We start from the raw sequence: 26,231 nt of genomic DNA, 5'->3' as shown, positions 1-26,231 counted from the left end.
AGAGTGAGAGCGAGACTTTTCTACGGGAGGTTTTTCTGCACGGAAAGAGGCGAGACACGGAGAGAGGCACACAGCAAGGAGGGTTTTGTCTGCAGGGAGAGGCGCCCGGCGAAGATCTGAAAGAGCGAAAACGCAATGGCGTCCCCACCCAAAGAAGAGGTAGCAGTGGCAGCGTCTCCCCCGGCAGCCTCACCGCCAATCACTCTCAGAAAGCCCACCTTCGTAAAAGTAGATCAGCTGCGCCCGGGCACATCTGGCCACACTCTCACTGTCAAGGTTGTCAGCTCCAAGGTTGTTTTGCAAAAGGCTCGCCCTGATGGTACCCACCTTCGCCATGTCCGCATCTCGGAGTGCCTTGTTGGTGATGATACTGGAGTTATTGTATTCACAGCAAGAAATGACCAAGGTCAGTTAAAATAGTCATCGTTACTTTTTGTTTGCCTTACAAAGCACTGAATTTCTCTGCATTTATCTTCAAAATTTGGCAGAGTTTGTGGATCCTCATACAGTGAATTGTGAAACGTACCCCATGCCAGAATTGTCCTTTTTGTGATCTTTCTTTTTGAATCTTTACATCGTGGGTTGTAGAAATGCACCCTATAATGTGTGCATGCACCTGAGACATAATTATACAATACGGGCTCATGGCTACTACACATATCTTTGCATTTTTTGGGGAAGCTTTTGCTGCGAAGAAAATTTTCTTAACTTTTAAAAGATTCTATAAAGTCCCCTTTGTTCTTTCAAAGTGCTGTTTCCAGCTTGATAAAGCCTTCACTTTTCTTGGGACTTCCATATATGTGTTTGTGCAAAATTTCAAACATAAGAAGGAAAGGATGTTTTTTCCGTTTGCCAATCACTGGTGCACATCTTGGTTATCAACAGGATATGTCACTCGAGCTTTTACCACTCTGGAAATGTGTTTATGCAGTAGGCATTTGCATTAGTGTGAAAGCATTCACATAGTTTGCTGGGTCTAAGCTGGTATGTCTTTGTTTGTTCTTGTATGAAGTAATCTGGACAAAGTGGTGCTTTATCCTGAAGGAGATGAGAGAGGCACACATAGATATCGTGACAAACACGGCGTGAGAGAGAGACGAGGGAGAAATAACTCGAGCAGTAACTCAAGAGAGACGAAAATGAGATTTGATACTTATTGTGGCTAGGGGTCACTCTTATACCACCTGAGACATTGTAAAATAGGGTTTAGGTCAAAATACAGCCTGGCCGAATAATATGCTTGGACAAAATTTGGCGTCCAACTAATAAGTGAGCCAAGCTAACAAAAAATGGGTAAATTGACCAATAACTAGTCTTGGACAAAGATAACTAGGCTAAAATGTATACTCAGGGCTAGTGTGGCTGTACGACTGTGACATGCAGCCTAAGGACCACGAAGTGGTGATGACACAATCTCCAACATATCGATCTACCTCGATGCTGGATAGCTCCTTGATGTAATATTATGATGTCAAATCACCAAAATCATGAAGGCAGCACACCTAGGGTCCCAAGTGTGTGAATTGATTAGTAGAGAAAAATAGACATTTTGCAATAGAAACCTACAAACATATAAAGGATCACTTTATAGCTAATTGTAGGGACCTACCTACCTTGTCACTTTTCCGACTTGTACGTTGACAATCGCACATACCTATTACGATATACATGTACTTCAAAGACAATATCCTTGAATTGTATGATGATATGATCTCAAATTTCGATATCACAAAGTGATAATTGATTAAGGCTCATTGCAAGATGACACCCTAAATCCTAAACCGGTGTTTGGCCCTCTCTGCACTACCTGCACAGTACACTCTCTGTAGAGACTCCTTGGTTATACTTCGGCCTAAAGTCGGCTTCAAACTTTCGTAGAAGTACTGAAAATCCCTTGCTTCACTGAAAGGAACTCACGCGGACAATTAGGCCTCCCCAAAAAAAAGAGAAAAAAAGAAAAGAAAGAAACTTCTATGGATTTGTACTGTATGGATGGATCTGTATGTATGTTCGATGCAACCTTGATGTCACGTGCACATCTAACCCTATGTGTACGTGGACAAGCTACTTCATGACATGGGTTGGGTTCAGTTCAGTTGAGTTAGCCTAGATTAGGAAGTGATTTGGCACTTTTGTGAGTCTGTCCGCAGGCTGTGCATGTCCAGGCACTTGGATTAGATGCATATCCTCTGGTTGCACACAACATGATCATTAGATTTACATCAGAACCCATCAGGAGCATTTTTACAGTGCATAGACCTATTTTCCCTATTTTTGACATTTTTCATTTATTATTGTTAAGTGACTTTTGTTGGGAACTAGGTAGGGCAAATTTAGCAAGCAAGTACATAAGCAAACTAGTGCTGCACTTTTTGGAGAAGAGGCAGCAAGAACATCTGTTCAACATGCACCTTCTCAACAAGACTCCCCCCCCCAAATTAGCAAACCTAGCGTTTTTGCATTTGCAAGGCCTAGCGTTTTTCACCTACAGCAGCCCTGGCGTTTTTGCATGGCAGATCAGCCCCGATAGTAGCAGAACAGCAGATCCCCTAGCGTTTTTGCATCAAGACCACAGATCACCCTTGCGTTAGCAGATTTGCATCAGCAAGACAGAATTCAGCCTAGCGTTTTTGGATCAGCAAGCAAGCTTAGCGTTTTGCAGATTCACCGCGACAGAACTCAGATCTAGACCAACGTTTTCAATTTTTAGCACATAGACATTGCAGTAGAAGTCCCAAACCTCGCAGACCTCACCTTCTTTCAGTAGATCCTCGTCGCATGGTCAGATCCATCGAAGTTTGCAGTTTCAGCCCGGAAAACGCAGATCTCAGCATCTGCGTTTTCAGCACGTTGTCGTTCCATCGTCGTCATTGCTGTCGTCACCGACATAGAGTCAGAATTCAACAGATAAAGATTTGCAGATTTCAGCCATTAGCGTTTTCAGATTTCAGCCCGTCTCGTCGTCGTCCTCATTGTCGGCAAGTCCAAAGCATTGCAGAGATTTGTGCAATCAATAGTAGAGCGCTCTTGCCATAGAGAGTGGGGCCTTCGGAGGAGGGTTTGACAACATTCTGGTGTCGTATTCTTCTCTCTTTATCTCTCAGTCTCAGCACCTTCGTTCACAGTGTTCACCATTTTGTTTGTGTCCATTGCACTCTCTCACTAAAGCAACGGAAGGCTCTCTCTTCCGTAAGTAAAAGGAACCTTGAGCACAGTTCAGAGCACTCATCTTGAGCAAAGTTCAACATTCACTTCTGCTGCACCTTACGTTGGTATCAGAGCTTTGACAGTGTTCTGTATCACTCAAGAGAAGAACCACAAGAACCGTAGATTTTTTTTTTTTTGGCTTGTTGCGGTCGCACGTAACCCAAGTCCACTTGGGCGTGTCGATTTATAATCGTGTTTTTGAAGAGTGACAGGAAACTCAAGAAAGAAGGGCTTGTCCAGCCTCCCCTTGATTCTCTTTTCACTCATTAAGAGCGGACCGTGCACTTAGCGGCCGGCCAATCGACGTGAGGTGGGAAAAAGCAACCTTGGTGTGAGCGCAAGGCCGCCAAGGGGTGCACCCGCGGGAAAGAGAAGAGCTCGGGTGAAGAGAAGATCCTTCTCTAACACAGATTGCAACTGAAAGAAGAATCTCAAGACCCTCAAGAACCCGAGGCCCAAGACCCACAAGAACCTAAGTTCCTTGTGAACTCAAGAATCCAAGACTTCAGTGGATGGTCGTTACCCGAAGGGGAATGGATACTTCGCATGGAGATGGTGAGCATGGGAGTGGCGTAGAAGAGTTTTCCCCACCAGGAGGTTTTTCTGATCCTCCCCCTTCCCCATCTACGCAAAGGATTGCACTAACTCCTATGGAGGCTTGCAACAAGATGATGATGGACAGGAAGTTAGAACGCGAAGCAAGGAAGTTAGAACGTGAAGAAAGAAAGGAAGCTATTGAGCGTAAGCGTTAGCAAGCGCGCTTGGCGGCCGAAGAAAGAGAGGAGAAATACAAAGAAAGAATGGCAACCATAGCGCGCGAGCGCGAGCAAGCGCGCTTGGAAGCCAAAGTAAGGATCGTGAGCGCGAAGAAAGACAAGTAGAAAGAAAAGCAGAATTTAATTGTGAGAACAAAGCAAGAAAAGCGATGAGCGACCAACACATGAAAGAGTTGTTGCGACTTTTTTCTATTGTGCAGACGCAGTTTGAACAGAATCAGGAAAAAGAGACTCTCTCAATCTCTTCTTTTTCAAAGCATGACACACATGATTTGCGTGATAATGATAAGCATGATGATTTGCATGATCAAGATGTGATTATTCACGAGCATGATGATTTACAGGTAGAAACTGTGATTGTTCACAAGGATGATGGTTTAGTTGATACTTTTTCTAGTGAAGCTAACCTCATTGCAGATTCGATCGATCACGAAGAACCGATCTTGGCTCTCGAGTCGAGGTCCAAAGAACTCCCACAGGAAGTATTATGTGTTCGAATGATTAGTCAGCACGCATTGTTTGAGTGTTTCATTCGTGATGCTTTCTTGTATTTTAGTCAACGTCCTTATGTGATCCCTTTTCCTAGGCATGACATATTGTACAATGAACACGATTCACTCATGAATGAGCACGGATGTATGCGGAACTCTTATGAAAAGATGAAATGTTTGCACCCAAGGAATTCACATTCAATGTCTCTTCTTTGGCATGACACAATCTCAGAAAGAGCACAAGAAGGATTGAGTATCAAGCAGCGGCATTTTCATTGTGCTTTGCCACAGTTGATAGATTTAGATCAGAAAGACAAGTTTCGATTTTATTGTTTGCGTATGTTTGATGAACGGTTTGGCACTCCGTCTCTATGTTCATTTATATTGCATGCACAGTCTTTAGAGAAGACTAGAATTTTTCTAGTCACTTTACATGGAATGGGTATGTTCACGTTTTTGTGTTGAAGTGGTTTCAGGAATTTTCAACCTCGGAGATTCTTGAAGAAGGTAGATGCACGACTATAGACGAAGTTGAAGCATTGAAGGAGCTATAGAAGACTTTGTGTCGCTTTCAGCGCGGCCCAAAGAAGCAAGCGTTGCAGACCTTTATGAAGTTCAAGTATCGCATTACCCATGCATCAGAGTGGGCCGGTGAAGAGTCCTTTCCAGGATTCCAGACGCTCCTCGATGCCATACAATACGGTACCAATATCTCACTTTGAAAAGAAGGGGATGTCACGTGCACATTTAACCCCATGTGTACGTGGACAAGCTACTTCATGACATGGGTTCAATTCAGTTCAGTTAGCCTAGATTAGGAAGTGATTTGACACTTTTGTGAGTCTGTTCGTAGGCCGTGCATGTTTAGGCACTTAGATTAGATGCATATTCTCTGGTTGCATACAGTATGATCATCAGATTTACATCTAACCCATTAGGAGCATTTTTACAGTGCATAGACCTATTTTCTCTATTTTTGACATTTTTCACTTATTATTTTTGAGTGACTTTTGTTAGGAACTAGGTAGGGCAAATTTAGCAAGCAAGTACATAAGCAAACTAGCGCTAGCACTTTCTGGCAAAAGAGGCAGCATGAACATCTGTTCAACAGGCACTTCTTAGCAAGACTCCCCCCCCCCCATCAACAAACCTAGCGTTTTTGCATTTGCAAGGCCTAGCGTTTTTCACCCACAGCAGCCTTGGCGTTTTTGCATGGCAAATCAGCTCTGACAGTAGCAGAACAGCAGATCCCCTAGCGTTTTTGCATCAAGACCATAGATCAGCCCTAGCGTTAGCAGATTTGCATCAGCAAGACAAAATTCAGCCTAGCGTTTTTGGATCAGCAAGCAAGCTTAGCGTTTTGCAGATTCACCGCGACAGAACTCAGATCTAGACCAGCGTTTTCAGTTTTCAGCACATAGACATCGCAATAGAAGTCCCAAATCTCGCAGATCTCACCTTCCTGCAGAAGCAGATCCTCGTTGCACGGTCGGATCCATCGAAGTTTGCAGTTTCAGCTTGGAAAACGCAGATTTCAGCATCTGCGTTTTCAGCGCGTCGTCGTCATCGCCGTCGTCACCGACATAGAGTCGGAATTCAGCAGATAAAGATTTACATATTTCAGCCATTCGCGTTTTCAGATTTCAGCCCGTCTCGTCGTCATCCTCATCGTCGTCAACATCGTCAGCAAGTCCAAAGCACTGTCGAGATTTGTGCAATCAATAGTAGACCGCTCTCGCCATAGAGAGTGGTGTCAACAGCCAATCGCAATTCCATTTTTGTTTAATTTTTCTTTCTTTGGGGAATTTCGTTTGTTTTACCTTTTCGAAACACCCCTCTGGAAATCTAACTGCCCTGCATTGCATAGCCAGTGTGGAACTGTTCAGAGAGAGTCCAGGCCTGAGGGCTAAAGAGCACTAAGGTTGGACAAGGACTATGGTTAGCCAAAGTGGGGTCATTGGCTAGCCAAAGCGGAATTCTTTGCTACATAGGCTACATTTCAGTTCTGGGTGTGGCTGCAGTGTACAAAGAGGGTCAGATGACCTAGAAGAATGTAATGGCAGAAACTCCTAAATTTTAGGGACTGCTATTTTTGGACGGCAAAATGTCTTCGCGTCATTACGTGCAGTTTGACATGGGGATCATTTTGTTACTCTGTGGCCAAGTCAACAGAGGCTGCAGGTGAGATATTTTTAGACCCGAGGGTCTATAGCATAAAAATGCACAAATGAGTGACACTTGGCACTCTGAGGCCAGGCCAGTCTACTACTTAAAGAGAAGGCAAAAACGTGATTTTCAGCTGTGAGCTCGTTTTTGAGTGCTCTCACAGGTGGGAGAGCTTCAATGGAGTGCTGGCTTACCCTCTATGTACAGTGAGGTGCAGGATGTCATGACCTGCACACCTCTCACTGCTCTCTCTCCCCTATTCTTTATGGTTATGCCCCTCTAGTGGGCTCATTAGATTGACCAATGTACAGTTGTGTGGATTCATGCACGATTGCCGAGGCAAGAGTCTCTTGCACAGGTACTGGATTAGCTAGCGGCTAATCCCCTGCAGCAGGTACAGGTGATTCGGAGAGGTTTCACGTGCGAAATCTTGTCCGATTCAAAGGGCAAGTAGCCCTACAGGTGCGAGAGCTCGAGGACTTGCTACGGATGCGACCGGCACGCGAAACGGAGCCCGAAACAGTGAATTACAGCCTGCTGTGTATTTTTGCAAGTTTAGGGTTTTGGCCCTAAACGGACCCTAATACCCCCAGGAGGTTCAGGGACGCGAGGGGACCGCTGTACAAGTGATCTGGCGCATTTTCGGGGTAGAAAACAGAGAATTCAGCGTGCTGCAGATTCTCGCCAGGTTTTGCAAAGTGTTCGTATGCGTCGGGAAAGTCATCTAATGCGTGGGAATACTGACTGTGAAGGGTCCTAGTACAGTTATGTTGCCGAAATCGGGCCAGAACAGTTGAAATTCAGCCAAGGTTGTGCGGGGCAGCTTGTAGGGAACCACAGCTTTTATTCCCTCTGTAAAAGAATAAAGAAATACCGAAAGGGGCGCTTATTTATGGGCCAATCTAGTGTCTGACTCGCATACAGATGCATTCTAGCATCTAGAATGCATCTATATCCCATTCCCCTCTCTTGTGTCATTATAGCACATGTAGAATAGACGACTAATAATGGGTGAAAGCTAAATCAAGGTTTGAAGTAAAGTCTACCGCCCTTTTTGAAGTTAACAGGCCGGTTATAAGTGGGGCCTTTGGAGGAGGGTCTGACAACATTCTGGTGTCGTATTCTTCTCTATCTCTCAGTCTCAGCACCTTCGTTCACAGGGTTCACCACTTTGTTTGTGTCCATTGCACTCTCTCATTGAAGGAACAGAAGGCTCTCCCTTCCGTAAGTAAAAGGAACCTTGAGCACAGTTCGGAGCACTCATCTTGAGCAAAGTTCAACACTCACTTCCGTTGCACCTTACACTTGATGATTGGTCTTGTTTTGTGTTATGTCCCACTCATAGGAGAGGGGATCTAGCCCAGACGCTGTTGGGATGGGCGTCTAGTGTCCGGGCGGACATAGTGTGAACCCAGCTAGTGTGGCCGGCCATTATTATAAAAGGCAGAGCTAGTTTATAGGCAACTTGGTCAATCTGCCCTTGAACTCCGGAGTCATGACAAAAACTCACTACCGAATTTTGTGTTGATGTATGCTCATATGTGTGTGTGTGTGGTGTGTGTTGCGTTGGGGAGCATATGTTAGTATTTAGTTCTACACCCACTATTGGGCACTGACAACGTTAGTGGGGATGTCGTGGTATCTAGTCAATACTATGCATGATGGAGCTGATGGTTATATTGTCTTGTGGGTGACTACCATGGGTCTATACCTTGCACTTTCCTTTAAGGGTGAATCTGGGTTTATCCTGGATTCATCTAGGTATAAAAATCTTTTTGTGACCAAGAATGGACCACAATATCTAGTTGAAATCTTATAATGCTTTCTCGTTCGCATAGTTTTGGAATCCTTGGGTATCTTCAGATAGACCCATTGTCCCACATCTAGAGTCCTTGGAGACCTCTTTTGATTAGCATAAGTAGTGACTCGATCACTAGCCGTTCTTATACTATCCTTAGCCAATTCGAGCATTTCTCATACAGGAAATCACGAGCTTGGCGTTCCTTGACTTTCTCTAAGCCAATAGCAATTGAAGATTTAGGCTCAAATCCATACATCAACATGAATGGGCTAAATCCAGTAGCAGAATGCTTGCTACTATTATAGGCAAACTCTTAACTATGGAAGATACCTTTCCCAATCAGACTGCCTGTGAGAGACATAGGCTCTCAACATGTCCTCTAACGTCTGATTCATCTTCTCAGTTTGTTCGTCGGACTCAAGATGGTCAAAAGACGACATACTCAGCTTCGTCTGAAGATCGACAAATAAAACCGCCAACTCATGGCTTTTTTTAGTCGACTTCGTTGGTATAAACTTCGCCATTTTTGTAAGTCTATCGACCACAACCCAAATAGCGTCATTGCCCCGACTAGTATTTGGCAAATTAACGATGAAGTCCATGGAAATACTTTGCCACTTGGCATCTAAGATTTCCAATGGATATAGCAGGCCAGCTTTCCTAAGGCGCTCTGCCTTATTGACCTGACACTGAGCGCACCTTTTCACATAGCTCTCTATGTAAGAGCGCATCCTTGGCCAATAGAAATATTGCTTGACCAAAGCCAAAGTTCTTTGAATGCCTGGGTGCCCAACGCTAGGAACATCGTGGCATTCGCACAAAATCCTTTGTCGAACCTCATCGATTTCTGGCACGTAGACTTTATCATTCTTGAACAGTAGTCCACCTCTAATGGAATATTGTCGCTGTCTTGTCTCTCTGGCACGACTCACTTGGGTCTCCGGACCACCCAAGCCTGTATGCGAGTCATGCGCCGCTTCGATCTCGTTCCATATCTTGCCAAAATAGCCATCGGAATGACATAGCCCTCGAAGAGAGAGAGAGAAATCCGTCGAGATTTCAGCCATAGACAAGGCATTAACCTTAGGAATCCTGCTAAGTGCATCGGCAACTCGATTGCTGGATTCTTTTCTATTACGGATCTCAAAGTCGAACTCTTGCATAAGCTCAACCCATCTAGCCTTCCGGCCTCTGAGATCACCCTGATCACAGACATAGCGCAAGGAGTGATGATCTATCCATGCAACAAACGTAGAGCCATACAAGTAGTGTCGCCATTTCCTCAAGGCGTGGACTACGGCGTAAAGCTCCTTCTCATACGTTGGGTAATGTATCTCAACATCAGAAAGTTTCTTACTTTCAAACGCAACAGGACGTCCATCCTGGTATAATGCCGCAGCAATGGCATAATCACTAGCATCCGTTTCAACACGAACGGTTTGCTAGGATCCACAATGTGCAATATTGGCGCAGTAGTCACCAAGTGCTTTAGTGTCCGAGAGCTCTCGTCGAAACGCTCATTCCAGACAACAGGGGGTTTACCTTTACGGTGAGGACCCAAAGTCTTTGGCCCTTTCACCCCTCCTTCTAAAAGTTGTGTAAGCGGAGCAGCAACTTTAAAGTAATCCTTGATAAATTTGCGAAAGAATCTTGTAAAGCCTAAAAACGACTTTACTTGGCGCACATTCTTCAAAATGAGAATGGGCCAATTTCGCACTTTATCCAACTTTTCAGAGTCGACGCGAATTCCATCGCGAGTAATGATGTGACCCAAGTACAGAAGCTCTTGCTTGAAGAATTCACACTTGGAAGCCTTAGCATAAAGCTTCTCAATTCTCAGTTATTCGAGAACAGCGCATATATGCGCTAAGTGCTCAGACAAACTTCGAGTGTAGATCAAGATGTCATTGAGAAATACAACAACGAAGTTGCCTAGAAACGGTCTCAGCAGATAATTCATCATCTGCTGAAACGTAGGAGCATTGGTCAAACCAAAAGACAAGACCAAAAACTCATAGTGACCATAACGCGTCTTAGGAATATCTTTCAGTTTGTCCGTATCTGGTGATAGTGAAACCGGCCCGTGGGGCGGTAGGCGTTGGCTTTCACCCGAAATTCTTTACTTTAGACACACACAGAGCACTAATGCAAAGGTAACTTGTAGCGGGAATTAACACCTAAGTACACACACGGCTCGGAAGCTAGAATGCCCCGAGCAGACGCCGACAACCTGTAGGCCCCAAAATTGGCGCCCCTTTCGGTATTTCTTTATTCTTTAAGAGGTAAATTACAAAGTAAGGTCCTGGGAATCCTTCACGTGTATCCACCTAGATACCATCTGATTTGGCCAAATTTCGGCAGCATAATAGCCCCAAAACTTGCGCGAAACCAATTCCCCGGTTGGAACTCGCTTCTACTGGTGTATACCCTCTGATTCCTGCCCAAAAACAGTAAATTCAGCACTAACTGTTCTCTGCAAGTGGGGCACGATTCCCAATGGTCCTGGTGTCCGTATGGCTGAAAAACAGTATAATTACAGCGCATACACAGCGCTGTAATTTTACTGCCCAAAAACAGTAAATTCAGCACTAACTGTTCTCTGCAAGTGGGGCACGATTCCCAATGGTCCTGGCGTCTGTATGGCTGAAAAACAGTAAAATTACAGCGCATACACAGCGCTGATTTTGCACCTGTACAGTGAGGTTATGACCCTCACCAGTGCCTGCTTTGGAGTAGCAGCTAACTACCCCTATTCCTGCTCAAGGAGGCTCTTGCCTCAGCACAAAAGCATGAACCCACACAACTGTACATCAGTCAAATGAGTAGCCCTCTTGTGGGGCATCACATAACTGCACGTAGGGGGGAGAGAGAGCAGTGTGTAGCGTGCAGGGCATCACTCCTGGCACCACACTGTACATAAGAGGGAAAGGAAGCACTCCATAGCTCTTAACTTGTGACAAAAGCTGAAATGAGGCCTCTCCCAGCTTAAAAATCAGCGCCCATTTTTCTGTAGGAGGAAAGTCCATGAAAAACTGACACTTGGCGCATTTACAAGCATTTTCTCGTTTCGGGTTCGCCGCTTAAAAATATCCTGACCGGTTGCTCAGTTGACTTCACGGCAGAGTTGTAAAATGTTCCCCTAGTCATACCGGAGGTAATGACATGAACACATTTCACGGCCCAAAATAGTAGTTTCCTATATTTTAGGAGATGCTTCTGTTGGGCTCCCACTGGTCTTCTGACCATCTATCCTCATTGGGACCGCATCCAAAAGTGCAATGTGGCCCAAATGTCGGATACTTTTTGTTGGTAGTCCCACCTTGACTTTCTATCGCTGAATCTCGTTCCCTTCGGATGTTAGTGTACATCTAGTGTTTCATGTCAGCCGCCTTAAAGTTAAATTGGGCGAAGCCGACATTGTTGTGTCTATCGAGGAAAATGTATGGCAAGATATGCAAACTGAGTATATTCCTCGAGAACCAGAGGCAGTTTTAGATCATCGTACCCGTCATTCGCGGCAAAAGGCTTATGACGAGTACTTAATTAAACGGAAGGGTCAATCTGAAAGGTTCGCCACTTGGGAATCAGTTAGAGCTTTGAAAGCTTAGTATCCCCACTTCATTGATGAGAACACCAATGGTTCTTAAGGGGGGAAGTATGTTATGTCCTGCTCATAGGAGAGGGGATCTAGCCTAGACGCGGTCTGGATGGGCGTCTAGTGCCCGGGCGGACGTAGTGTGAACACGGCCAGTGTGGCTGGCCATTATTATAAAAGGGAGGCCAAGGCCTCATTTGCAGTTATCGGCCCCCACTGGCAGAGTACCAGTGGTTAGCCCGCGAGGCTAGGAGTGCGCAAGGTCACCTCGAGGAGGTGAGGCCGGGTGGTATGGGACGCTCGGTCTTACAGGTGCACGCCTACGTCCTCGGACGTGGCCCCAGCACAGGGGAGTTGCCGGATGTGGCTATGGTTGGGTGGTTTGTCCGACGCGTGTCTGTAGGCGGTCCGTGTAGCCGGGAGATCCTCTCCTTGCGTTCGTTCCATTTTGATTTTGCAAGATTTTTTGAGGCTTAATAGGATGCTTGGAGTAGCAGTTTGGGAGCAGTCTTAATGCAAGAGGGCCATGTTATAGCTTATGAGAGTCGCATGTTTTCTAGACACGAGGGTTGCACAGATCTATGAGAGAGAGTTCTTAGCAGCAATCACGCTCTGACCAGTGGAGCCATTACTTGCTTGGAGTTTGAGGTATTTCTTGTGAGAAGCGGATGAGGTGGGTGAACATACTGGCGCAATTCCATTTCTAGATCTTTTATCTCACAGGAAAGAAGAATTTAGTGGCCGATGCATTGTCTCGCAAGCCACATATATCCGCTATCACGGCAATGCATCATTGAAATTTTGAGGAGACGATAGAGCAATATGCTACGTATACAGATTTGGCAAAAATCTCTGACTTGATATAGAACGGGGAGACAATTGCATAATATTCTCTCAAGAAAGATTATTTGATGCAAAAATTCATGTTGTGTGTGACACACGGATTGTGACAAAAGGTCTTGATAGAGTGCCACATTTCTTCTTTTGTTGGGCATAGGGGAATAGAGGCAATCTTTAAGGTTGTTGAAAAGTATTTCTACATTTGTCTTAGCTCAAGAAGGACGTGGACAAGTTTGTGCATACTTGCTTAGTGTGTCAGAAGGTGAAATTTGATAGGCACATTGTGGTAGCACTTCACCTATTCCGGATTAACCTTGGAAAAGTGTAGCAATGGATTTTATCTTTGATCAACCAAGGACTCATAGAGTCGGCATGATGGTATTTGGACCATAATGGAGAGTTTCAACAAGCAGGCTCACTTCATACTAGTAAAGAAGACAAGTGAAGGCCAACCATTTGGCTAAACTATTTGTCTCACATATCTTCAGATTACATGGCATGCCTGATTCTATAGTGTCAGATAGAGACTTGGATTCATGCGTGATTCTATAGTGTCAGATAGAGACTTGGATTCTCGAGCTTGTTCTGGAGAACAGTGTGAGAGAATATATGCATGCATCTTAAATTCTTTGCATTGTTTCATCCATAGATTGATGGGCAGTTGGAAATAGCTAACTTGGCGATTTGGATTTGTTGAAGGACTATATTTCTGACAATAAGACTTAGTGGGAACATGATTTGCCATTAGTGAAGTTTGCCTACAAAATACTGTTGACACATCTATGGGGAAGGCACATCGTCAAGGGTGTCGGAAAGGTTCTACTGATTGTGCACCAAGAACATTTTTTTTGAAGCAGATTAGTACACAATATGTGGAGATTGCTTTTGCTAAGGTGAAGGAGGCTTTGGAAAATTCTCAAGTATTCGAAAACTCTTAAGCACCACCTAAGCAGAAAGCAAACAAGCATTGACGCGACTTGCAATTGAAGGAGAATGATTGGGTGCTACTTCGGTTTGAGAAAGCACACATACTGAATAGGAAGGGTAAGGAGAGGCTTTTCCCAAAGCTTGGTATGCAATACTATGGGTCCTTCTAGATTGAGGAAAACATAAATGATGTATTCTTCCGATTGAAGTTGCCAAATACTTGGAGGACTCACAATGCTTTGTATGTGAGTCTTTTGGCCCTTGGGACCTTTCAAGGGAGAGGTCCCAAAGGATAGGGAGCCAAAGTAACAACCAAAAGTGGAAGAGAGGGAAGAGATTCTCGTTCCAAAACAAGTCCTAGCGCACAAGGAAAGGAAAGTGAAAGGTAAGCTTATCCGTCGTTATTTGGTCTAAGTTTAATAAGTTCAATAACTATCTGGCTCTTGATGCAATGTGGATGGAGGAGGAGGACCTAGTAGATACTCCTCGGTTACTAGAGCTATACCTTGAGGCTTTTGGTTTAGCTCTAACTATTCCATAGTGTACATCGAATGGGCGGGTTGAATGTGGTGAGATGCCTGCTGCACTAGAAGGCATGAAGTCGATCGATTTCTCTTTGAGATATCAGGGGTATCGACAGATTGATAGTATTCTACGAAATGACTTCATGAAAAATGTACATTGAAAATGGGAATTTCTAAAAGAACTTGTTACATGTACTCTCTCATGTGTGTGTGTTTGACTGTGTTTGAAAGATGAAATGATTGCAACATTTTATCTGTTCATTTGACGGGTAATGTAAATATGTCACGTGACACATCCAACCCTATGTGTCCGTGGACAAGCTACAGCATGATCAGGGTTCAGTCAGTCCAGTCAGTCTAGAGTCAGTCTAGATTTAGAAGTGATCTGGCACTTTAGTGAGTCTATTCGTAGACCGTGCATGCCCAGTCACTTAGTGTAGATGCATATCCTCTGGTTGCACACAACATGATCATCAGTATTCCCACCAGAATCCATCAGATTCCATCAAGGGAATTTTCCAGTGCATTTAGCCTATTTTACCTATTTTTGACATTTTTCACTTATTATTTTTAAGTGACTTTCCAACAAAAGTAGGTAGGGCAAATTTTGCTAAGTTTGTTTATAAGCAAACTAGAGCTAGCACTATTTGGAAGAAGAGGCAACGGGAGCCAAGCTCAGCAGGCAACTTCTTAGCAAGACCAAGCCTTGGTGGATTACCTCCAACCAGCAGATCCCCCCCATCCTAGCGTTTCTTCATCAGCCTTGCTTGGCGTTTTTGCACCAGCACATCATCGCCATACCCCCCAGTGCCTAGCGTTTTGCATCAGCACCCTCGCCAACAGAAACCAACTGACCTAGCGTTTTTGGTTACCATCAGCCTAGCGTTTTTGACAGAAACAGCCCTGGTGGTTTTCCCGAGGATTCAGCCCTCGAAGAGTAGCAGATTCAGCCCATAAAGAAGTAGCAGATTCAGCCCGAAAGAAACCTCAGTTTTCAGCTCTTAAGAACCTCAGTATTCAGCCCTAAAACCTGCAGATTTTTAGCGTCAAGGACCTACAGAAACAGTCCCAGAATCAGCGTTTTTGGACTAGTCGCAGATTTCAGCCCATAGCGTTTTTGGACAGCAGATACAAGATTGCAGATTTCAGCCCTAGTGTCGGCCTCGTCATCCCCGTCGTCGTCGTCAACATAGCCTAGACTTGCATCAGTCACATGCATACAGTTTGTACGAGTTTGTGCAATCATAAGTAGACCACTCTCGTCGACGAGAGTGGGGCCTTCGGAGGAGGGTTTTACGTCTTTGGTGTCGTATCTCTCTTCTCTCTCTATCTCTCAATCTCATACACTCGCACGCACAGTGTCCATTCACTTTGTTTGTGATCATAGCATTCTCTCATTAAGAGCGGAAGGCTCTACCTTCCATAAGAACAAAAGGAACCTTCAGCACAGTTCGGAGCACTCATCTTGAGCAAAGCGCAAGCATTCATTCCGCTGCACCTAACATTGGTATCATAGCTTTGGCAGTGTTCTGTATCACTCAAGGAAAGAACCACAAGAATCACAAGATTTTTTTTTTGTTTGTTGCGGTCGCACGAACCCAAGTTGGCTTGTGTGTGTCGATTCTTAATTGTGTTTTGAAGAGTGACAGGAATCCCAAGAAAGAAGGGCTTCTCCAGCCTCCCCTTGTGCCTCTTTTCACTCATTGAGAGCGGACCGTGCACTTAGCGGTCAGCCAATCGACGTCAGGTGGGAAAAAGAAACGCGCAAGGCCGCCAAGGGATGCGCCCGCGGAAAAGAGCAGAACTCGGGTGTAGAGAAGATCCTTCTCTAACACAGATTGCAAGCGAAAGAAGACCCTCAAGAATCTCAAGACCCGCAAGAACCTCAAGAACCTCAAGCACCCAAGAAACGCAGGAACCCAAGTTCCTCGTGAACTTAAGAACCCAAGACCACAAGAACCCACAAGAACCCACGACTTCAGTGGATGGTCATCACTCAAAGCAGAATGGATACTTCGCTTGGAGGTGGTGAGCATGAGAGAGGCGAAGAAGAATTTTCTCCACCAGGAGGTTTTTCTGACCCTTCCCCATTTGCGACAAAGATTGCACTAACTCCAATGGAGGAGTTGGAGCTGATGTTTCTGGAACAGAATTTAGAACGCGAAGCAAGAAATGCATAAAGAATAGCAGAAATGAATTGCTGACACGCAGAAGACAAAGCAGAAAGAGAAGCAGAAAAAAAGGCAAGAGTAGCAGAAAGAGAAGCAGAAAGAAAGGCAAGAGTAGCAGAAAGAGAAGCAGAAAGAAAGGCAAGACAAGAATAGAGAGACAGACACATGCAGGAGTTCTTGTGACTCTTTTCTCACGTGCCGGCACAGATGCAAGAGATTCAGGAGACGGAGACTCTCAGTCTCTTCTTCTCCAAAGCATGACACACAGGATTTGCATGATTATGAGAAGCATGATGAGTTGCATGAACATGACGTGATTGTTCACAAGGATGATGGGTTAGTGGATGCTTTTTCTAGCGAAGCTAACATCGTTGTAGGTTCGATCAATCAGGAAGAACCGATCTTGGCTTTTGAGTCGAGGTCCAAAGAACCCCCACATGACGATTCGATCATTCAAGAAGAACCGATCTTGGCTCTCGAGCCTAGGTCCAAAGAACCCTTACAGGAAGTATTATGTGTTCGCATGATCGATACGTACGCATTGTTCGAGTGTTTCATTCATGATCGTTTCCTGTATTTTAGTCAGCGTCTTTATGTGATCCCTTTTACTAGGCATGACATATTGTACGTTGAGCACGTTTCACTCATGAATGAGCACGGATGTATACGGATTGTTCATGAAAAGCTGAAAAGTATGCATGTAAGGAAGTCACATTTCGTGTCTCTTCCTTGGCATGACACATTCGTAGAACGAGCACATGAAAGTATGAGCACCAAGCATGGGCATTTCCGTTGTGAATTGCCACAGTTGATTGTTTTATATCAAAAGAGAAAGATTCGATCTCATTGTTTGCGTGTGTGTGGTGAACGGGTTCGCACTCCGTTTATTTGTTCATCTACATTGCATGCACAGTCTTTTAGGAAGACAAGATTTTTTCCATTCACTTCACATGGAATGGGTATGTTCATGGTTTTGTGTTGGAATTGGTTTCAGGAATTTTCAGCCATGGAGATTCTTGAGGAAGAAAGAAGCACGACTCTCGACGAAGTTGAAGCATTGATGATGACTTTGTGTTGCTTTCGGCGCGGCCCAAAGAAGCAAGCGTTGCAGAACTTTATGAAGTTCAAGTACCATACGACCCACACATCAGAGTGGGCCGGCGAAGAGTCCCTTCCAGGATTGTGGATGCTATTGGCGATCTCCCTCGACGCCATACAGTTCGGTACCAGTACCTCACTTTGAAAAGGAGGGGATGTCACGTGACACATCCAACCCTATGTGTACGTGGACAAGCTACAACATGATCAGGGTTCAGTCAGTTTAGATTTAGAAGCGATCTGGCACTTTTGTGAGTCTATTCGTAGATCGTGTATGCCCAGTCACTTAGTGTAGATGCATATCCTCTGGTTGCACACAGCATGATCATCAGTATTCCCACCAGAATCCATCAGGGGAATTTTCCAGTGCATTTAGCCTATTTTACCTATTTTTGACATTTTTCACTAATTATTTTTAAGTGACTTTCCAACAAACATAGGTAGGGCAATTTTGCTAAGTTTGTATATAAGCAAACTTGAGCTAGCACTATTTGGCAGAATAGGCAACATGAGCCAAGCTTAGTAGGCAACTTCTCAGCAAGACCAAGCCTTGGTGGAATACCTTCAAGCAGCAGATCCCCCCCATCCTAGCGTTTCTTCGTCAGCCTTGCCTGGCGTTTTTGCACCAGCACATCATTGCCATACCCCCCAGTGCCTAGCGTTTTGCATCAGCACCCTTGCTAGCAGAAACCAACTGACCTAGTGTTTTTGGTTACCATCAGCCTAGCGTTTTTGACAGAAACAGCCCTGGCGTCTTTCCTGAGGATTTAGCCCTCGAAGTGTAGCAGATTCAGCCCATAAAGAAGTAGCAGATTCAGCCCGAAAGAAACCTCAGTTTTCAGCTCTTAAGAACCTCAATATTCAGCCCTAAAACCTGCAGATTTTCAACGTCAAAGACCTACAGAAACAGTCCCAGAATCATCGTTTTTGGACCAGTCGCAGATTTCAGCCCATAGCGTTTTTGGACAGCAGATACAAGATTGCAGATTTCAGCCCTAGTGTCGGCCTCGTTATCCCCGTCGTCGTCGTCAACATAGCCTAGACTTGCATTAGTCACATGTATACAGTTTGTACTAGTTTGTGCAATCATAAGTAGACCACTCTCACTGTAACCGGCCCGTAGGGCTGTAGGCGTTGGCTTTCACCCGTAATTCTTTACTTTAGACACACACACATAGCACTTTGCAAAGGAGACCTGTAGCGGGAATTAACACTTAATCACACACACGGCTCGGAAGCTAGAATGCTCCGAGCAGACACCGACAACCTGTAGGCCCCAAAATTGGCGCCCCTTTCGGTATTTCTTTATTCTTTAGGAGGGTAAATTACAAGGTAAGGTCTTGGGAATCCTTCACGTGTATCCACCTAGATACCATTCTATTTGGCCAAATTTCGGCAGCATAACAGCCCCAAAACTTGCGCAAAACCAATTCCCCTGCTAGAACTCACTTGCACTGGCGTATACCCTCTGATTCCTGCCCAAAAACAGTAAATTCAGCACGCTGTATTTACTGGTTTTTGCCCTGTTTTCAGCCCCAAACAGTCCCCTAACTGTCCTCTGCCAGTGGGGCACGATTCCCAAGTGTCCTGGCGTCCATATGGCTGAAAAACAGTCAGATTACAGCGCATACACAGCGCTGATTTTGCACCTGTATGGTGAGGTTACGACCCTCACCAGTGCTTGCTTTGGAGTAGCAGCTAGCTACCCCTGTTCCTACTCAAGGAGGCTCTTGCCTCAGCACAAAAGCATGAACCCACACAGCTGTACATCAGGCAAATGAGGAGCCCTCTTGTGGGGCATCACATAACTGCACGTAGGGGAGAGAGAGAGCAGTGTGTAGTGTGCAGGGCATCACTCCTAGCACCACACTGTACATGAGAGGGAAAGGAAGCACTCCATAGCTCTTAACCTGTGGACAGATTGCATAATGAGGCCTTCCCAGCTTAAAAATTCAACGCCACTTCTTCCTGGAGAGGTAAGTGCATGAGAAAATGACACTTGGCGCATTTACAAGCATTTTCCCGTTTCGGGTTCGCCGCTTAAAAATATCCCAACCGACGCGTCAGTTGACTCGCGGCAGAGTTATAAAATGTTCCCCTAGTCATACCGGAGGTAATGACGCGAACACATTTCACGGCCCAAAATAGCTGTTCCCTAAATTTTAGGAGATGCTTCCGTTGGGCTCCCATTGGTCTTCTAACCATCTATCCTCATTGGGACCGCATCCAAAAATACAATGTGGCCCAACTATCGGATACTTTCAGTTGGTAGTCACACCTTGACTTTAGGCCTCTATTGAGTTCACTTCCTAGTATCCACCAACTTACTAAGTGCGACGGGGGAACCTATATGATCTTACTCTGAGCCTAGACATCCTCTTACCATACGAATTCCAGTGCCGACCACTTTCCGTCTGCGGGTGAATCTACCGTTCACATTGGCCATACAATGTCCGACCGTTTGCTACTTCAAAAAGAGGGTCTCAAAACAAATAAAATAAACACCATTGGAAAGAAACCAACAACCAAGGTTAGCAGTTGCCACTTCTTTGTGACATGGTTAATAACTGCCACGTCCTCGTGACATACCCTCCTCTTGAAATCGCAAACGTCCTCGATTGCATACCATAAATACACGCCACTGATGATCTTGTGCTATCAACACTCTTTTATCATCGCATGTATCCGCAAGAAAGGTCGTAACATACATAGATACAAATGACTTAATGAGACCTTCATACTTTTGCCATTTCCATCTATGGCACTGAATTCATATGTACATTTGATGTACTAGCTCTATCATTACCCCTCATTTGCACACGTTGGGTTGGGGCATAAGTAGGCTGTAACCCAAAGGCTTCAAGGTAAAGCTGCAATACATTTGGTGACTCTAACAATTCATGCTCTTCCATCCACTTTGCATCCATAGGCGGATAGTTTTTGAACTTCACCAAATAGCGTCTTGCAACTTGTCCTTTAGCTTTTCTGTCCTTATGTGCCAAAACTTGCTCAGGTACCAGGATCTCATCAAGTTCCTCAACTTCTGGCTGATCCTCATCTGGCATATCTTCTGGCACATCACCCACGAAGGGTCTTAGAAGACTCACGTGAAACGCATTATGAATCTTCCATGCATCATGCAATTTCAGCCTGTAAGCCACATCGTTGATCTTGTCAAGCACTTGAAAAGGCCCATAGTAACGCATGCTGAGCTTAGGAAACAGCCGTTCCTTGCCCTTCATCTTCTTTAACCTTGCCTTTTCGAACCTTAACAGAACCCAATCACCACGTGATAGCAGCAATTCACGACGGTGACGATCAACAGCCTTTTTCTGCTTTGCCTGAGTCTTCTCAAAGGCAACTTTAATCTTTGTTCTCAACATATCGATCTGCCTCAAAGATCTTGTCCTTTGTATGCAAAATGGGAGGAACTTTTTTGCTGCCTTCAACAATTTCAAAAGGTGCTTTGCCAGTAGACGAATGCACCGTATTATTGTACGCATACTCAAGCATAGGCAAATATTGTTCCCACTTGCCCTTATTATCTGACACATAGCATTTCAACAGATCTAAGACAATAGAATTAGCCTCTTCTGACTGTCCATCAGTTTGTGGATGAAACGAAGACGAGAACTTGAGCGTAGTACCCATGTTCTCAAACAATCCTCTCCAGAACAAACTGGTCATGCGAGGATCACGATCACTGATAATCGACTGTGGCATACCATGGTACTTAAACACATTGTACATGAACAAGCGTGCCATCTGATCAGATTTTATCTTCTTCCTGACAGGGATAAAATGGGCCTGCTTGCTGAACCTGCAGATAATGGTCCATATACCATCATTCCTTGTTGGCGTCCTTGGAAGATCAAAGATAAAGTCCATAGCAATGCTTTCCCATGGCTTATCCGGAATCGGCAGTGGTTGTAACAACCCTGGTGCCTTTTGCCTGTCAAACTTGACCTTTTGGCAAACTATGCATTCTCGCACAAAGGCATCCATATCTCTCCTCAAGGTAGGCCAATAGAAGAACGTCTCTACTGCTTTAACTGTTGCATCAATGCCACGATGCCCTGGATACGGTGGGACATGACTCTCTTCCATGACCTTAGGTCGTAGTGGCCTAGTGACACAAAGTCTGCCATGCATCATCATAAAACCATCTCTGAGGAGGTAGTGCTCGTGATGTTGCCCCTCTTGTAACTGTTCAAAGATCCTTGCAAAATCTTCACCAGGAGTATACTGTTCCTTCATGTCATCTAACTCATGATGATAAGGAATTGACACAGCTGAAATTTGTGGCTTTCTTGATAACGCATCAGCCACAACATTCTTCTTGTCTTCCACATGCATAATCTGGAAGTGGAACATGGAAAGAATGTTTGCCCATCGCAGTTACCAAGGTTAGCAGTTGCCACTTCTTTGTGACATGGTTAATAATTGCCACGTCCTCGTGACAGTCGCCGACAAGAGTGGGGCCTTTGGAGGAGGGTTTTACGTCTCTGGTGTCGCAATGGTGGAGTTCAATCGCAACACAACCGCATGCTCCAAGGACATGGCAAGCTTTCAAGACAGTTTTTGCACGTAGTTACATGACTCCGATGTTTGAAGTTCGGATTTTGGCAGAGTGGGGCAACTTGAAAATGCTTGCCACCGAAACCATGGACGACTACAACCAAAGGTTTCTCGACGTGTACCTTCCGGTGTCCTTCTTTAAGTTCATTCCCTTGGAGAACTAGTGCGAGCGTTACACCATTGGACTACCATCACCATTGCAGGAATTTTGTCTCTCCTAGCAAGTCTCTACCATGCAGGAGCTTATGGACCATGCCACGGTCGGCTACAAGCTCATGAAAGGAAAGTTGGAGTTTACCACAGAAGAACCTTCGGCCACTAACCAGAACTCCCGGCAACAACGAACAAATTCTTGGGAATCCCGTGAAAACCAACCTCAATTGCCTCGTTTGACACAACGTCAACGAAACGCCTTGTTACAAGAAGGCCAATGCTTCGAATGTTTCCAAACAGGGCATACGTTCAATACATGTCCTGAGCAAGCCTCGACGTCCTCAGTGCAACCTTCTGCTCCCACGATAGACACATCCCAAGGGCCACCTCCGGCCAAGAAGGCTAGACTTGCTATTGGACTAGTACCCGATATTTATGGTATACACCTCGAGAGTTTTAATGAATTATGCAGAGCTTACGGAAAAGTCAATGGCTTGAAAGCCCTTATTTTCTTTGACCCTGGAGCTATGGAGAACTTCATCCATCCTGAATTCTTAAAGCAGATGCACTTTGATTATGATGCAGAGGGTGGAGAAACTGAAGCTGAGCTAGCCACGAGGCAAACTCAAAAAGTGGTACCGCTCATTGGTGCACTTCTAATGACTATACAAGATTATCATGGAAAAGCCGATTTCCGCATTATGAAGCTGGGCAATTGCGACGTTCTCTTGGGCATGCCCTGGCACGACAAGAATGATGCAACTCTCCAGGTCCAAAACCGAACCATCACCGTGATGCAGAAGGGCAAGCCCGTTGTCCTAACAAAACCCTGAATGACCTCTCTACTTGTTATCTAGTTAGATACTTTTGAACATTGTTTGAGAAAGTATTGTTTGAAATTTGTTTGAAATGGATGCTATCTGTTTTAAACCTGTCTTGGTGCATTTGAATTGTTTGACTCTGGTTTTAATACTGGTTTCAATAATTGGTCATTTTACTCCCGGGTGGAGAAGTGAGAAATACTGTCCAAGCGACGCAAACTGCGATTTGGGGAGCGTTTGGTTCTACAGTCCTCTGAGCTCATGGCCCGGACCTTTTTAGGTTATTTGCGGAGGGAGTGATGAGGTAGTCATTGAGTGGCTTCATACCGCAGACCGTTTGTCTCGGGGGAGTGCTCAGCGGCGCTGTTTGTTGTGTCTTGTAACATGCATATGTAAGCATTTGTGTTGCATTGTGATGTGCCTAACCTGAATATCCCTAATTGGATGAGATTGCCTGGGTATGTAATTTTAGTGCATCAAGACACCCGTGGAAGATAGTACGGTCTGGGTGTGATGGCTAATTTTACTACGTCGGAATATCAATCTGGACGAAAGGAGAAGCTAACTCCTTGATCAAAAGAACCAAAAGGAGAAGCTAACTCCTTAACAAAAGAGCAAACTGATTGTCCCTCGGAATGACCCTCGGAAATTTTTAAGCTAACTTGAGTTGTTTTGCAGATATGTTGTAATCGCGGACGATTACTCTCTTTCAAGAAGGGGAGATGTCACAAACTGCTGACGTGTCAAAGCCTAAAGAATGGAGTCAACTGACAGATGCCGGCCGAGGGGCCTAAACCCTAAGAATAATAAGTAGCAGAAGAAGAAGAAGTCCTACCAACTAATAGGGACCCCGTTCGATGGGGCCCCAGTGACATAAAGGGATTAAAATAAAAGCAGGACTCACACACACAACTCACGCAAAGCTGATGACGTGGCAGCTGTACGGAAGTTGCGGAAATTACGCTGGCTGATGATGTGGCAGGTTGTACGGATTTCTGTGTTTTGCGATGGTTGATGACGTGGCAGGCTGTACGGATTTTTGTGATTTACGCTGGTAGCTTTTTGGCTTTGCTTTTGGACCAGATGCTTTTGAGTTTGAAGGCTTTTTACTGTAAACTGCTTTTGGGGCCTAGGGCCTTTAAATATGAGGTTAGGGCTCATTCTTTGGCATGCTTCCTGGCGAAAGGTGCAAAGTCTCGAGTACCGGCTTGTATTGTGTTGATGCAATATAAAGAAATACCGAAAGGGGCGTCAACGTTTGGGGCCAATACTCTCTGGGGTGGAAATCCGCCACTCTGTGTCGCGTGTCGTCTCTCTCTCTCTCTCTCTCTCTCTCTCACAGTTCAGTTGTTAATGAAGTGCTAAAAGTCTGTTCTTTTCTATTGGCAAGTGGTGCCCGTCTTGTGACAGATCTCCTTCTTGTAACTGTGTGCAACCCTCTCTGGTTTTGACAACATCCGACTCTCGTAAGCTATGACATGGCCCTCTTGCATAAGACCGCACCCAAACCGTATCCACAAGCATTGTAGTAAACCTCAAAAGATTTTTGCTAGTATGGCAAAATCAGAATTGTCCTTGTAGTAACATCTCTCGAATGCTTCAATTTGTGAAGGTCCTAAAGTTAATGGTACCTCTTTTTGAGTCTAGTTATGTAACGACGAAGCAATCTCCCGCAAACCGTCTAATGAACTGCCTGTAGTAAGAGCCTAATTCAAAAAGCTCTGAACATTGTGTACATTCATCAATGTAGACCTATTTGAATAGCCGCCATTTTAGCTGGAATAACAGCCTTGGACAAGGCAAAACCAAACGTAGTGTACCGTACGGATATGTACGTACAATACGTTTTACTGAACGGTTTGGGGTTGAAGGTACGGAAAAATACGTACAATTGTAAAAACCATAACTATAGGAACATATTAGTAGAGATATTTGAGATATCTATCCACCATACTTATTTGGACAACATATCCTGTCACATTATTACTTGGAGACTTAGATACCAGCCTACCAGGAGTACAATTACAAAAAACGATTCCTAAAAATTAAGTAGATTTAACCACATACAATAAACCTCTGCCAAAGAACATTTTAGAAGTTGGAAACAAGTTCCAACCTTGAACCTTGAATTTTCAATTGTCAAAATATGTCCCATGTCAGAGTGCACACTTACATGATTCAATTGAGATAAGACATTCTCATGTTTACAAACTACAATGTACATTAAAGTCAGGAATCTTCCACATGAGAGTCAATAACCAGACCTGAAATGCAATAGTCAGACAAGTTTACAAGATAGAAAAACCTGAAATGCAATTCTCACACAATTTTACAAGATATAAACAATACAGCAATGACAAGACCAATTTAAAGCCTCAAGTGTTCCTAGTTCTCCCACAACGTGGTCCTTTTTCTTCTTGGTGGGTATGGCACCTGTTTGGTACTTCTAAAGAAGTCCAAATCTTGACGAAGAACGATAAATGGTTGGGTTAGAACTTAGGGCTCTTTCAAGCTGTGGTCTTTGATGAGAATATGTTCACTTTCATTGTTCTTCTGTTCTCTTCATGTCATGCATGTTGTGTTTTGCTTGTGTGGAGGATGTTGCAGGGAAGAGGACCTTTAAGTGGCTAAATCTTATTTTCTTGTGATTGCTAGTTGATGTTGTGAAGGAGGGAGTCACCGTGATACTACGGAATGCAAAAATTGACATGTTTAAAGGATCAATGCGTCTGGCTGTGGACAAATGGGGACGTATTGAAGTAACCGAACCAGCAAGCTTCACTGTGAAGGAGGAGAACAACCTCTCTTTAGTGGAGTATGAGCTTGTGCAAGTGGAAGGACAATAGAGGCTGGTTGTGTTGGCTTTAAACCTTAGCATTTGGATAAGAATGGAAGAAAGATCGTGAAACTGCTGCTGCGACTACGTGTAGCATAATCGAGCATTTTCTTGGTGGAATCTTCAAATAATGTTCTTGAGTTGATTTGTTCTTGGAAATGTATGGATTATGCACACTGGCTGTGCTTTTGTTTTCAACACTCCATTTGGACTCATTTGCTGCAGGGAGTGGTGCACTAGCTTTTGA

At 44.6% G+C, this 26,231-nt stretch overlaps 1 protein-coding gene across 1 annotated transcript; it reads left to right on the top strand.

The window, feature by feature from the left end:
- LOC147426170 (Nucleic acid-binding, OB-fold-like protein) lies at nucleotides 1-26,231 on the top strand. Its single transcript, XM_086497794.1, has 2 exons — nucleotides 1-406; nucleotides 25,804-26,231. The coding sequence occupies exons 1-2, from the start codon at nucleotides 136-138 to the stop codon at nucleotides 25,992-25,994; spliced, it is 462 nt and encodes a 153-aa protein (XP_086353920.1). The 5' UTR covers nucleotides 1-135; the 3' UTR covers nucleotides 25,995-26,231.

This window comes from Adiantum capillus-veneris, chromosome 24 (assembly GCF_014529385.1).
Source record: "Adiantum capillus-veneris isolate H3 chromosome 24, ASM1452938v2, whole genome shotgun sequence".
NCBI lineage: Eukaryota > Viridiplantae > Streptophyta > Polypodiopsida > Polypodiales > Pteridaceae > Adiantum > Adiantum capillus-veneris.
The sequence above is the reverse complement of the archived record's forward strand: the minus strand, read 5'-3'. Positions and strand labels throughout refer to the sequence as shown.